This window comes from Clytia hemisphaerica, unplaced genomic scaffold, assembly GCF_902728285.1.
Source record: "Clytia hemisphaerica strain Z4C2 unplaced genomic scaffold, Clytia hemisphaerica genome assembly, whole genome shotgun sequence".
NCBI classification, from domain to species: domain Eukaryota; kingdom Metazoa; phylum Cnidaria; class Hydrozoa; order Leptothecata; family Clytiidae; genus Clytia; species Clytia hemisphaerica.
Window position 1 is genome coordinate 2,625,627 of NW_027103974.1, and position 15,700 is coordinate 2,641,326.

Sequence of the window (15,700 nt, forward strand, 5' to 3'; positions counted from 1 at the left end):
TTTCCCAAAATTCTCCCTTAAAAAAATACCCTAAAAAATAAATAGTTTTTTTATTTTGGTGTGACACTAAGTGGTACTGGTGAAGACGAAAATGGGTACTCTGAACAGTGGCACATCGCCGTACCCGTTTTTTCCCAAGTACCCACCCGGGTCCATTCTAGAGTATGTGTATCCATAATGTCGTAATCAAAATCAAATTATCAAAATTCGTTCATAAAGCACTCTAAGGATTCATTAAAAGCAACTTTCCCAACTGGCACACAACGTTGTTTCAACGTTCATCTAACGTTATTTGGACGTTATGAACATTAGATAAACGTTGAAACAACGTTGTGTGCCAGTTGGGTTGGGTCGTGACCAAGTGCCTATCAATAATTTTAAAGGGGTGAAGCCCGAGGGAGGGGGCACTGACCTTGACGGCCGACGGGGACGTGCTGCTGTAGTTTAAAAAGTGGACTCTGTGAGATATGAACGTTTGGTAAATTTGGAACCCTGTCGGAACGAAAAATCCAAAAAAATCTTCCCATTTTAACCCTGAAAAGCGGCAAAACGACGAAAGATTGCAAAATTTTCTAATTCCAGGCCTGAAAATTGTCCAAAATAATCAAAAGTCGACCCTGTCAGATGAATACCTCGAAATATAGTAAATCTGGAATCTTGACAGATACCTTCAGAGCCGGCCTCATAAGGCCGTACCGATTTAACTAGGGGTACTAGGGTTGGCGAATAAGGGGTATGTGTGGACGGGACCTCCGAAAACCGACCCTTAGAGAGACTAATTTTCTTCCATTTTTGAAAAAAGTCCTAACCCTTAGTGAGACTTTTTTACAATTTTTTCTCTCGAAAACAAAAAATATTCCTAAAAATCGTGTTTTTTTCCGAGAGAGACTAATTCGAAACTCTCCGATTTTTCCGACCCTTAGCGAGACTTTGAAAGGTGAAAACACTGGCCCTTACCATTCGTACATACCCAGCACCCATTTTTGCCTAAATGCTCCCCCCCCCCAGGTCTGGGAGTCAATGAAAGGGTTTCTTTTCTAAGGAAACTCGTTTTACAGATATTTACAAGTCTCAGAAAAATTGTTAAAAACTAGATTCATGCAATGTACTTCAACTACGAGTATTAGCAATTTTATGTATTTACACTTTTAAGGATTGTGGAGTGATTGAAGTGAAGAAGGTAAAGTTTTATTTTTCTCCAACAGCTTTCAAAATTTTTTGTGGAAAATGTCTTAATTACTTTGCCCTGATTGGTGTCCAGGAATAACTTGGAAAAGAACAATAGAGAATTGAAAATAATTACATTCCTCTCAGAGCCCAACTTTGAGTGATTCTTACATTTTCACAGAATATAAATCATTTAAGTTTTGTTGGGTTTAAACAACTCTTCGCGGAATTAATCCGCACTCACTCATTCAGCCAGTATTGGCTCGATGGCTACTTATCGATGATGGTTATGCAATGATTGGGTTAAGCAAGTAGTAAAGGTCATTTTCGTTTACACCGTCAACTATCTTCCCACTGCGATCGATTAGGGCTGTCCTAGGGGACGCCTCACCGTTTACATTGTATTACAGGCTGAATGAACACGTATTAATCAACCCCCCAGCTGGCACGCAACGTTGTTTCAACGTTGTTCTAACGTTATATGGACGTTGTGAACGTTAAATAAACGTTGAAACAACGTTGTATGCCAGCTGGGCCTAATGGTTTTTAAACCGCTAGTTTTTGAATATTTGTCTTTTTTTACTCTTTTCTGTTACGTCCAGCTGTTATGCATTTATCAATCAAACCTTTTGCTGAAGCCATCATCAATTATTTCAATTCTAGGCTTAGACATAACCCATTGCATCACGAATCTTTTGCTCGAAATCCTTCCAAAGTAGATAAAAATTGGGAAAATAGGAAGTATAGTGATCTTTGAATCAGATTAGTTACGCGTTTTTTTAATGAGAGCATCAAAAAGTTTTGGAGACTTTAGATGTTCTTAACTTTTTAGTTTTATGTCAAAAAATGCTCATTACTTATGTTCTTAATATTTTTGCCATAGAAGCCTTATATTCTTATATACACGCTTTTTATAAGAACAAACTATATGAGAACATAAGACTTCGATGGCCAAAATATTGAGAACAAGTTAAGAACTTTTTAAGGCTTTGTCAAAATAAGAGCTTTAAACTCAAAAAACTAAGAAGATCCTAAGGCTTCAAAAATGTTGAATGTTCTTATAAAAAAAATGTGTAGTTTTTTCTGATAAAGAAATATGTAAATGGACATTATTGAGACGTTGCTCAAGATGAAAAAATGCTGCGAATCTAGATAGTCCCTTTTGTGTACGAAAGTAACTGGCATCCGTTTGACGAAAACTGATTAGATCAAGTATTTTTTCATAAGAACATCCAAAATTTTTGAAGCCTTCAGATGTTCTTAACTTTTTGAGTTGTGAGCCTAAAAATGTTCTTGACATGTTCTTATTTTCCCCATTTTTTATGTATTTTTGTCCATTCTTCTTTCAAATTGGCTGTTTTTGAGTCCGCAAAATTAAAATGTTCTTACCTTATTCTTAACATTTTGCCATCGAAGCCTTATGTTTTTATTTTGGTCTTATAAAAGAAAACTGATTAGATTAAGTATTTCTATTGCAAAGTGAATCCATTATCGTTAATTAGCAAAAACTGCGAAGTTTATTCGAAACTTGCAATCAATTCACTTTCGTTTCACGTCTGACTTTCATTAAAAAAAGAAAAGTTCATTAAAAATTTTGTTTTGACTAATTTTGATATTTGTTATGTTACTGCTGCTTATATGCTTTTGATTAGAAGAATGTTCTCATTATATTTTGATGTTTTTTTTTTACCAAATCTGTAGATGATGTACTGAGTAATTTTTGGATCCGTTTTTGATTCTATTTTATCCGGGACATAAATATAGAAACACATGCTTGTAAACCCCCTCCCCCCCTTATACAAAATTGGGGGAAGAGGTTCAGGTCACTGGCAAGCTCTTTTAGTCAACATTGTACTAGGGGGAGGGGACAGAGGAAAAATACATTTTTGAGGAGCAGTTTCACTCTTTTTGTCCTCGATTGTCTGAATCGATAAAATAAGTCAAAATAAGGGGTATAAAAAACAATCAAAAATAGGCAGTAATTTTTGTTTTTATTTATGATGCTTCATTGCCTGTTTGTCATTTAAGGGTTCTGACCATGGTGATTTTTTAAATATTTACCACGGACAAAATTGAAGAGCTTATTTTCGGCGAAGAAAAAACATTTTGAAAATTTTTTTGCAGGTAGATGGTGTATCTGTTAACGAACTAAAAATAGGTTTTCGGAAAATTTTCTAAAAGCTTATTTGTCTCAAGATCTTGAAAATAGTGCTTTTTGACCAATTTTTCATTCCAATTTTTCATAGAAAAACAGCTATTACTTTTGATGCATTAATTTAGAAAATTTTTCCGAAAAATTTAAAACAGTTCAAATCTTTGCGGACAGTTTGAAAAAACTTACCCATTAAAACTTAGCACTTTTTATAAAAGAAGGTAATGCAACATATTATTAACGTCTTTTTAAAGTTCATAGCGTCATTTTTGCAATTAAATTCTTAATTACTCTTAAGGGATTTGATTAAAAAGCAATTTATAAAGGGAATTCTTTGTTAAAAGTGTTAAAGAACCTATAAAAACATAACTTTTATGTTCAAATACTAAAATAAATTTTTCGACCATGGTCAGAGCCCTTAAAGGGGCATTAAAGTATTAAAATGTAAACATTGCGCGAACCACGTGTCATTAACAAGAACAATTAAAATCACGTGTCCAAAAAAAACTTGTAAAACAATTGAACAATCAAAATTAGTCATATTTGGTTTTATTTTTTATTTTGACATGTGACATTTGTTTTGATTTTGTATCCGCTGCATACAGTTTGTTTACAAATTTCGCAAGTACTGTTATGTCCCTTTAAGCGATTTGTATTTTAATATCAGAGAAGGAAGCACATGCCTACTTTATCAATTTAGATACTGGACAAAGCTAAAGATTTTTCGACCCTTGGCTTACAAGCATCTAGGTAGACAGCAGAACCTTGGTGGTGTAGTCATAGTTACGCAGCAAACAGACTGTTCTCTTTTATCCTGGCTTGAGTAAAGATGACGCACGTTGAATAAACGTTGATACAAGTTGCTTTCTTTGAAAATGATACCCTAAGTTAACTAGGGCTGACTAACGAGGGTGACACTGGATCTCTCAGTCCTTCTATTAGTAGTTTTTTCAACTAAACCGGCTAAGATTTGTTAGAGTTGCTATTCAATGGGTTGAATTTTTTAGATTTTTTTCTGATGAATGAAGTAAATCATAAGACCAACTAACCTTCTAATTCCTATTTTTTCATTTATTAGGTATGAAAAAATATTCAAATCATAATGAAAAATTATTTATATTAATAGCAGTATTACATTTAATTTCACTCATCTATAGCTCGAGTGATGTATCATGCCCAGTTAAATTTCAAATAAACTGCTGTTTGTTTACACGTACGAGTAAATTAGGGATCCAACATCATTTAAAAACAGATTGCCGGCACTATGAACCATTTGTGAGTGGATCAGCGACAGTCATTTCAACCGAGAATGAATATGATCTAGAATATTATAAGATTAAAACTCATAAATCTAAACATTTGATGCGACTGAGATGGGTGCGTTTTAAATTATCAGGATCAACGCCGAAATGTTTTCAAGATTCAGTTTATATACAAATTGGGTAAGTGTAGTTTATATACAATGTAGTATAAGCCCCAAGGGCTAGAATTGAATCACCTTGGTAGGATTTGAAGGCAACAAAATCCTACCAAAGTTGATTGGCCTTGAGCGGTCCACCTGGTTTTTACACGAATGACAGATTGAAACTAGAATTTAGGGCTAAATTTCAAAAAAAATATTACTCGAAAACAAAAAAATTACTAGATTCAATCCGTCGTCAAAAATACGCGGTGCATATTTCAAGGCTTCACTTTTTCTTGCCTGAGAAAAGTTAGAGATTCGCGTCTAGCCCTCCGGGCTTATACTTCATTGTTTATATAGCAAGCAACATCTTACTCAGAAGCTCTTTTAATTTATATCATCTAGAATTTGAATGAATATCATCAAAAATACCCGGAAACCTGACCGAATCGAGCCACAACCTTGAGACCAGATTTGTGTAGTCCACGAAATAACGTCAATTTTCTTGAGTTACGCTTGGAAATCGACTATATATCCACTTAAAAGTCCTTTATATCGTTTTTCCAGAGCTTTCGATTGGTATAAGTGGTTTTGGGTTTTATTGACTTTGAAATTTCGTCAAATTTTAGGGGTTAAGGGGTTTTGTGTGTGACGTCAGTTTTTGGGTCCTAAAAGATTTTTCTACAATCATGGTTAAAATCTACCTTATCGGCCAAACCTTAATTTTAGTCACCTCGTCAAAATTTAGTCACTAAGGGCCGACTAATTATTAAGACCGACTAAAATTTTTGGCCATTTTTAAATTTACAAGCAGATGGAAAATAGGAGAAAGCTTAAAATACTGAAAAATAAGGAAAACTTAATTATAAACTTTTATTTTTGGCCCAAATTTTTAGTCGGCCCAAATTTTAGTTGGCCCAAATTTTTAGTCGGCCCTAATTTTAGTCACCAAGCCAGAATTTAGTCACTTAGGGCCGACTAAGTTTTGGCCGATAGGGTATTGAGAATTTAGCTTATTTCCTCGTTTTTCGAAACTTGGAGTTCGGGCGAGAAAGTCGATTTTGGGCCATCTCTTAAATTTAATCGTATTTTTCAATTTGGCACGGGCTTATATACTTCTAGGCTATAATCGGAGCTTTATTGGACCATTTTCGAACTTTTGGATTCTCAGATCCTAAGGTCCTAATGCTTAAGTCTAGCGTTAAAACTCTACCCATCCAACCTAACTTAGAGCACTTCAAAATCATTTGTGGCTTTAAAAATTCTTTGGAATTTCCCCTTTTTTTTTAAATATTACGACCATGATTGTAAGTCTTAGCAGAAAACCCACTACTCTTTAAATACTTCATTCTTTAAAATTTAACAGAATTGATTGCGTTGCATAAAAGATGTAACGGGTCCTAAAGGTTTGCTCCCTACTAAAAGCCGTAGTGATGATACCTCAATGTCTATGTGAAATATAATGTGATCCAACAACAAACCTATCTTTGCTCTCTTACGCCAGATTAATTTTCCTTAGGCATGTGCATAGGCGGTTTTAGACCATGTCGAACATATCAGAGGAGGAGATTTGTAATTGTGATTTCATTGTTTTTTAATAACAAGCGTTGCACTCCTTCGCATGTTTCCGACGTACTTGTTCTATTGGCTTAAATCCGCCAGTGTTGATGGGGGATGGACGACAGACGAATGTTGGCAGGGCAAGCCTTTAAGGGGCCAAATGTCCTGTCACGAACATCTAGAAAGATGTTTATTTTTTTCTACCGATCCATTTTAGAAGCTATTTATATAATCTTTAAATGGCTTATTAGATAGGAGCAAATCAAGTTGTATTGATTTTATCATTATCATTGACAGGTGTTTTTGGTCGAAGATATATGGACCATTTTGTGGGAACACTTTACCTCATGATATTTACGCTCCAGATGGTTGTATCATACTTATTGTCCGCAATGGTAAAACATATAACAGCCAGATTAGATTCATTTCTGATGACATCAGCTTTTCAGATATGGGGAAAAACAAATCACCTTATTGTAGATATAGGTAAAACGGGATTTGTTTAATAATATTTTACAACCTAACTACAGTTTACTACTTTTGGGGGTGTCGCAACCCGTAACGTAAGAGTATGATCTCGGGTTCCTTAGGCAAAAGGAATATAGGGGATGCACAATAGATTTTTAAAGCCCGAGGGGCTAGAAGGCGTGATTCGGCTGAAAAGTGCGCCGTGGTTAGGTAGGAAATCCTACCTAGGTCACGTGACATTACAATAGAATTTCAGCGCTCGACCAATTAGAAGCTTCGCGGATTTTCGAAAAAAAAAGCAACAATGTCTTTTTTGATATTCAATTTGTTTTTTGCCTGTGATGGCTTAAAGCACGAAATCTAGCCCGTCGGCCTTTCCTGTGGGATGCACCACTGGACACAGTGACTTTTATGGGTCATTTACATGGTCAAAAGGAATCATGTCTAATCAGAATCACTTTTTAAGTATGATGAAATTCAGTATGTTTTCATTCATAGGTTTTACGCTGCAGATAGTGGAACAATCTCAACACCAAGATGGCCTCTTGTAATTGAGCAAAAACAATTGAATTGTATTTGGATAATCAAAACAACACCTGATAAAGTCATTCATATCAATTTCATGCATTATGACTTAGATTCCAAAGGAACACGTATCCAGATAACTGGTAAGACAAAATAATGTCTGTCAAAGGAATGAATGTCGATACTTTACTGTTATTGAGTCCTTAAAGCCTCAAAATGTTCTTAACTTGTTCTTAACATTTTGGCCGTCGAAGCCTTATGTTCTTATATAGCTTGTTATTATAAAAAAAAAGTGTAATCAAATTTCAGAAAACATTAAAACTTTTCCCACAACATATGACAACAATCAAATGACCAATGAAAACAAATCAAAATCCTAAAAAGCATAAAAAACAAAACAAATCAAATTTCACTAGAGACACATTACTAGAACAATTAAAAACAAATTTAGCGAATAGGAACCCATACTTTTTTGGGTGCAGTTAGGGAAAATGAGTGTCGGGGATGTAAATCCCATAATGGTCCTTCTTTCACACCATTGAAGGTCCCTCAAATCGGTAAGAGAACCGTAATCAAGCAATTCAGTCTCTGACAAGAGTTTGAAAATTGCGTAAATTGATTCCCTTAAAAAATCAGTCATTCTTAAAATTTTGACCTAAATTTGATAACTCTGGCTGAAGTTTAGTGATAATAGGCCAAAATTAGACACATTCTTTTAAAACTCAGTCTCTCTAAGGGTTGATTTTTTTCGAGCACTTACTCGGACCTCCCTAGCCTGTTAGACGAAAACCGCTTTTTTATCGCGTTTTAACAGATAAAAAACTTGGTTTGTGGGAAGGTACTGGCTAGGACCTCCCGTACTGGCTTTTTAAAACTCTGACGTAAATAAAGAATGTGGAAATGGATTTAAAAAATGTACAATAATTTTTAGGTAGAAGATCAAAAGTGAAATCATTGTTTTCAAAGACATTACGTGAAGGTGATATCCATTTCCAAAGTGTTCGTAGTGAATATTCGTTCAACACTGAAAACTACGAAGTTCAAATTGAATTCACTTTTACCAAATATTACGACGATCGTGGATTTATATTGGGATGGACAACATCTCCGTTATCCAAGGAGCAGCAAGCGCAAGTGGAAGCGGAAGGTAAGAAGCGTATTTCCAATTTTTGGCCTAGACGATGTTATCGTCCATTATAGTGATAGTAAAGGCGCGAAAATATGGCGGTGTGGCATTATGGCGGTATACGGAAATAAAAATCGGCGGGAGAGTTTCGAAGAAGACTGGCAAACTCTACCGACTGTAAACTCTTCTCGGCAAAAAGCCCGTTTGCGAATTTTCTTCGGCTTTGGGCTTATTTCTTAGATAGTGATTTGTCTTAGACTATAGGCCCAGCATTGGGCCTTGTCACAGATTTCTGTAAATCCCGAAGGGCTAGATGGAGTGCTTTGAGCTTTTCCAACAACAACAAAATATTGCAAAAATATTGTTTATTGTTTTCCAAAACCCGCGAAGCTTCTGATTGGTTAAGTGCTAAAATTCCATTGTAATGTCACGTGATCTAGATAAGATTTCCTTTCAAAGTGCAGCACTCTTTTTAGCAAAAGTACTCTATCTACAATCATCCACTAAATATTTGAGACAAAGGGGAGTTCCCGGTGTAATTTTGAACACCACAATTGGTTTTTAAGCGCCTTAAACTACAGTTGGAAAGTAGAGTTTTAACTCTGAGTTTTAGTATGAGACTTATAAGACTTTGCTCGAATGAGGCTTGGAATATAGCCTAGAAGCCACCAAACCCCTCTAAAATCGAAATATTCAATGGAAGAAAGTAGAAGTGCTAAAATAGCAATTCTCGCCCGAACTTTAAATTCTGAAAAACGTTAAAATACACTAAAACCTCAGTTTTGTTGGCCTCTCATTAGCATATCGCTGTCTGTGGTGATGTATATCCGTTTTCGAAGAAACAGCGCTTTGTCAATTCATTTTGGAAGAAACGGCGCTTTGAAGCTCAATCAAATAAAGCTCACTCATACCCAGCTGGCACACAACGTTGTTTCAACGTTCTTCTAACGTTAAATGGACGTTATGAACGTTAGATAAACGTTGAGACAACGTTGTGTGCCAGCTGGCACCAGATCTTTTCATTCAAATACCAGAATTTAGGCCCGGTGGAACAAGCATAAAAGTGGGGAGAAAATCTCATTTGGCTGAAGACTCAAAATGAGATAAATTCCTGGCGATTTGAGAAAAAATCTCATTTGCTCAAAAGTAGGGGAGGATGAAGTCTCCCCAGTGTCCCTGCAATTGATAAGGTTTAAGAAAAGGCACTTTAAGAGGGCGGTGCTCGTTTCAAGTTCTAGGCAATGATCACGACATAGTAATCGTTAAAGTCCCGGGGGGGGGGGGTACTTAGGCAAATGGAAGGTACGGTAGGGTTGAATGAACCATAACAAAAGGATTGTATACTTCTCAATTGGAGCAGCGCCTAGCCCCTTTACAACTTCTGTGATATTTACTTTTTTTGTAGAGTCTTTAAACAACTGCTACTAAAAAGTTTATTTTTTCTTAGAATCTTCAAGCAATAAAAACATTCGAATTACACTGCCCATCGTTGCATCAATATTACTCATTGCAGTCATATGTATCATCATAAAATACCGCCAACGCAAAAGGAATTCTGCCATCATTGTAGCAAGAAACACTCGAAATGGAGTGACCAATACTCAGTATGCCAATGATGGTACAGATGATTCTGGAAGAACAGTGATTGGGAGGCCGATGAATAATGAGGACCAAAGAATCGACTCAGGATTAGAAATGACAGCAGTGACAAATGACCCTTTCGGTAAGTCTACGATAGGGCATATGTGCATTTTCATATGTCAACATACGAGACCAATCAAAATATAATAGCCGCATTCTTTTTCACCGTTCAACACAACATACGAAACCAAAATGTTAGTGTCGCCGAGGGGTTTCCAGTTTGAATCTTATTTCCTTCCCATGTTTCACTAAGTTTCCGAGCTCGCTGGTCTTGTATCTTCCAAAAACAAGCTAAAAGTCGGTTTATTAAAAGTCCAAGCTTAATTGGAAATCTACGTAAAATATCGACTCTTTCTATCTTGAACAACTCAAGCTTCGTCTTCTAAGTATGGTAGTTCATTCCCAAAGGAATATCTTAAGTGATAAAAACCCTTCCATTGAAATTGATTGTAGTTTTCATCAAGGGTTATGATTATGTACTAAGTTATCAGTTCAAGGCGAGGTAGGGATAACGGATAGCCTATATTATAACCTGGTAACAGCTGGTCATAATTTTCTTACGGGCACGGTAAACCTCTGAAAGCACTTGAGAATTAACCATCTGAGGAAAATAGTCCTCCCGCGGAAAATTCTACAACGAGAATCTTGTTGTGCGCCGAAAAGTCAAAAAATAAATTTTCCCTGATACGGTGCCCTATTCATAAACACAATCACGCAACTTTGTTGTCATTCCCAATCCTTTTAGTTGAACGCATTCCTTACAATTTTGAGATTGCATATTCGTCTGATTGTGTGTTTTCACACATCCCTTTAGACCTTTAGAGCTTTAGCGTGGTGGGCAGAAAACGATCATAATCTGATCTCAAGCTATTATGACGTAGCTTATATTTTAGAAATAATGTATGACCTAATGCTTGAATATTCCTTAATTATAAGTTTTCTTTGAAACATTTTTATCTGTACATAGTCTGGCTGGCAAAGAGAAGAAGTAACGTGGCAAAATATAAAGGCGTCGTTAAGTAAAAAATATTAGTATTATCAAACCAAATATCCTGCTACTTGGAAAATGAGCTTGGAAAATCAGCCAGTTTTCTTAATCGACATTATTAACCGGCTATCCCGGAAAAAACAGCGAAGAACACTCGGAATAGTTAGTGAAATCTAAGTTCGGAAAACACCCGAAATTTTTGCCGAAAATAAGGTCCTCAAAGTTGAAATACTTGTCTCCGCAAATGTCTTCGTTTTGTTCTTGATCGAACTATGTTTCAATGCAATTCTTTAATTTTCAGATTCTGGAATAGTTTACCTAACAGAAAATGTATAAAATGCCATAGTTTTGTAAGTTACATCAGTCAGAAAAACACACTTTATACACGAGAATTATGAAAAAAATTACTATGGTCAGAGCCCTTAAATTCTTATTTCCAATCATTTGTTTGATTTCTCGTTAACTTTTCTTACATTCTTAAATTTTTCAGATTGCCCACCAAGTTATACTAGCGCTTTAGCACCTCCAGAACCTCCACCTTCATATGAAACTGTCCTTGCTGAATCAGCAATTCCCAAGCCAAATTGAACGGGACATGATTCAATTTATCAAGAAAGAAGACTACACGTTTTTTTATAAGAACAAACTATATAAGAACATAAGGCTTCGCTGGCCAAAATGTTAAAAACAAGTTAAGAACATTTTAAGGCTTTGTAGACTCAAAAAACACCCGTTTTCTTAGGAAAATGGATAAAAATGGCCACAAAATGGTGAAAATAAGAACATTTGAAGAACATTTTTAGGCTTGAAACCCAAAAAGTTAACAACATCCCAAGGCTTCAAAAATGTTGGATGTTCTTATAAAAAAACGTGTACACGATGATATTGTTCTTTGAAATATAAATTTCTTTTATACATTACGTTTTTTTATAAATTAGAATCTACTTTTTATCTTATCAAATATATATATAATGTTTATAAGTTGAATCAGTCAGAGTCTCCTATTTTCATGTCAGAGGGCTTCAATAAATTCACCCCTGTCTCACAGCCCCACTGGAATTCTTTTTCCTCAGTGGGGATAAAAGTTCCTATTGAAATCCCGATGGGGATAGAAATTCTATTGTTCCAAGGTTAAAAAATCCAGTCGGGATGGTTTTGGAGTACAATTTTTAAACATTGAGTTTCGAATAGGGATGAAATCAAAGTAATTTTTCTAGTGAGGCTGAAATTCAAGAGTATTTTCGTACCGGAGGTGAAATTTTCTCCAAATTTTCCAGTGGGGCTCCCAGTGGTTCTGTCCCAGAGGAATATTCCACTCATAGTCATTATTCATACAATCTTGGTCATGATATTTGAGAAAAATTTCCACGAAATCTTATAGTCACAAACAATTTGGAAGCGCTCTAAATTAGGTTGGAAGGGTAGAGTTTTAACGCTGGAATTAACACTTACAACTTTATGATCTGAGGATCCAAAAGCTCAAAAATAGTCCAATAGGACTCAGAATATAGCCTGGAAGTCTATAAACCCCTCTCGAATCAAAGTATTCGATTAAACCTAACAAATAGCCCAAAAGCGACTTTCTCGCCCGAACTTTAAATTTCTAAAAACGCCAAAATTATCAATATATTTTGACCCGAATTGTACCTCGGCAGATAGCAACAACGTTTATATAACGTTCGTATAACGTTCATAGTGTGACCAAGTAACGTTTTCAGTGTCCATATATGACGTTAGGTAAACAAACATCAAAACAACGTCTGCTGACTGATGATAACATTCTGATGAAAAATATCCCTCTTGTCTGTTTCAACCTCTTTGTCACCATTCATCGCAAGAATTATTCTCCATCAATAAGATTTGCTTCAAAACTCTAAAACTATAATATACATTCTAGAAAAGAAACTGGCTCCATTCACCGATTACGTTTGAGGGATAGTATTTTATCGATTTGTTTAGCAAGTTTTACACTCGTAGCTTGTATCTGTTTATTGATTTTCTTTGACTCTCCACGTAGACCCATTTTTAACAACATCATACATATTTTTGCACGACCAACTATCTTTGTGTTGAATTGTTGAGTACAGAGTTCTTTAATTTTATCCAGATGAACGATCGGAGATGCTTCTGTAGGAATAAAATGAGAAAGAATTTATTATGTAACCCTGCCTGAATACCTCTCTACTCTATCCAGGGCCCACGCCACTGGGCTGTACCCCGAGCCCCCAATTTTTCGCAAAGTAAAAACTTTTGGTTGCGTCTCTTTAGGCCCTTTAGACTCATTCATTGCCCCCCCCCCACTTTTAAACTTATGGCGTTGGCCATGTTATCCCGTTATGGTATTCAATCAACCTGCATCACAGCCCCGGTGAACCTTTTTCCCTACAGCGGGGACAACAATTTCTATTGAAATGTCAATGGAGATGAAAATTCTATTGTTCCATGGTTAAAACTTCAGTGGTGATGGCTTTGGAGTGCAATTTATAAACATGGAACTTTGAATGGGGATGAATTCAAAGTCAATTTTTCAGCGGCGCTGGGACCCCAGCGGGCCTGTGACACAGGGGTGTAATATTGTTTTGATATGCTGAAAGAGAGGTGGTATCCAATATTTCTTTTGATATGCTGAAACAGAGTTGGTATTTAAAATGATAGAACTCCCCCAACTTTTTTGTTGTTAACATTGAACAAAAACTTCCTTGCATTGAAAGATCGGCGATTTTTTACCTCTTTTAGTCATAAAAAGATTTGCCTCGATATCCTATCCTTCTTTTTCGAACTAATAACATGCGGTCAGAGATAAAACGTTAAAAAGGCTCTTATGTTTATGTAAAATCTGTAAGTAGTTGGCCCTAGGGATCTCACTGTTTTTACTTATATTTTGATAACGTGTTGGACTTTATTAGTTACAAATTTACTTGATTTGTAATTACGTTATCCCAACATGAAAGAAAAGGATAGGTTGCGTCATATGAAAGATGCTGCGGATCCTAAAGGTTAGCTTCCTTATGAAATGAGAAGACAGCATGGAGAAATATTGAAGAAAATACACGTGTTTAATTGAAAGGGGGAGGTCTTATTGTGTAAAGTCGGCAATGAGAATGTCTAATCGAGTTGTATCTATTTAAAGGACAAATGAATCACGAATCTTATTATCGAATGATTAATTATCTTAATTCCTACCTTTCATAAACTGATAATTATCCCATTTTGAAACCTTCCAAAAAAGGCCAATATTTTGACAAAATAGAATGTATAAGGAAATATTAAAACCCATTGATTCTAGATGCCAGCTCAATGGCATAAAAGAACTTTAAATTCTTCAGGTCGTCAAAAAAATTGAATGAATTTGACTCTTACACCCTTTACAAGAATAATTTTAGAATAATTTTGAGGCTCAAACCCTTAGAAACTAGCCTGCCTTAGAAGGGTGCAAAAAAAGGATAATGTAATTATATTTTCAGTCAGTCCAGAAATTTTTCCCAAAGATTAAGATCTGATTTTACCTTGACAACGCAATTATGAATTTACGTTTATGGTCTATTAGTAATTATCTTGTTTTGGTGGAAAAATATTTTGGAATGTCTAAAATGATTAATTTAATCGAAAATTAAGTGTAAGTGCAATTGAAGTGGAACTTTTAAATTACTTGATAAACCAACCGCCGCGTGTTTTGTTAAGTGTTTTCGACTACTTTTTGGCATATCTTTAAAAGTAAATAAGGGGAGTTTCTTTATGACCTTATCGGTAAAAAAATCGCCGCCAAAAAACTAACGAAAAAATACACGCTTTGTTTATATAAGAACTATTTTATAAGAGCACAAGGCTGAAATTTGTCCCAAATCTAAACAAGGAATTAGGAACATTGTGAGCCTCGATTTCAAAAATTACTTGACATTACTGATTTTAAGTTTTTTAAGTCGAGAAACAATGAAGTATTAAGAACATCGTAAGAACATCGTAAGAACATCATTTAATCCTGAAGATTTCAAAAAGATTAAGAATAGGTCAACCTGGAACAAAAATTTATTGGTTCCGGGGAGGGGTACTTAAGTGCCGCGTATGTGCGAGCCATAAGGGTACCTTTTTCACACCCTCGAAAGTCTCTCAAAGGTCTCTCTAAGGGTCCCAAAAACGCCTATTTTTCCTCTCTCTAAGGGTTGATTTTCGATTTTTGGCTCGGACATACCCGCCGTCACCTCGTAACCTTGTACCCCCTGGGATTGGTTCTTATAAAAAAAATTAAACGTCCATATAACGTTAGGTGAGCGTTAAAACCAATCTGTATGCAATAACTAGGTGTAGTCTTACCTGTTTCGCGCACTTCAAAGAAAGATGCGAGAATTATCACATTAACCAAAATCCAACAGATTAATTTCATTTTATCGTAGTTGTATCTTCAATGCTCTAATATGTTTTCATCGTTTCAATTCGTTATTGGTAATCTTCAGAATGTTGTTGTTCTATACGTTTTTTATTTTTCGTCTAAAAATTCAAGTACATTAAAAATGCATTAAATCGTATTTTCCGATAAAAGGTTCCTTTATTATAGCGAAGTCTCTAAACTCGAACCTCTATTCATGATATGCACCATTGCAATGTCTTCCACGAACCCAACATCTGATTGGTTGAAAGTGACGTATTGACTGATTTTACGTCACTTACGACCAA

The 15,700-nt window shown here is 35.5% G+C and overlaps 1 protein-coding gene and 1 long non-coding RNA gene across 2 annotated transcripts; one reads left to right on the forward strand and one right to left on the reverse strand.

Annotated features, from left to right (window-relative positions):
• The first annotated feature begins 6,583 nt into the window (after positions 1-6,583).
• Positions 6,584-12,016, forward strand: LOC136810714 (uncharacterized). The gene is made up of 5 exons (XM_067067306.1): positions 6,584-6,767; positions 7,248-7,417; positions 8,206-8,421; positions 9,848-10,123; positions 11,520-12,016. The coding sequence occupies exons 1-5, from the start codon at positions 6,733-6,735 to the stop codon at positions 11,615-11,617; spliced, it is 795 nt and encodes a 264-aa protein (XP_066923407.1). The 5' UTR covers positions 6,584-6,732; the 3' UTR covers positions 11,618-12,016.
• Positions 11,934-15,485, reverse strand: LOC136810715 (uncharacterized). Its single transcript, XR_010847142.1, has 2 exons — positions 15,341-15,485; positions 11,934-13,156 (listed from the first exon to the last, which is right to left on the reverse strand). It is a non-coding gene; the product is annotated as an uncharacterized lncRNA (long non-coding RNA).
• Positions 15,486-15,700: the final 215 nt, after the last annotated feature.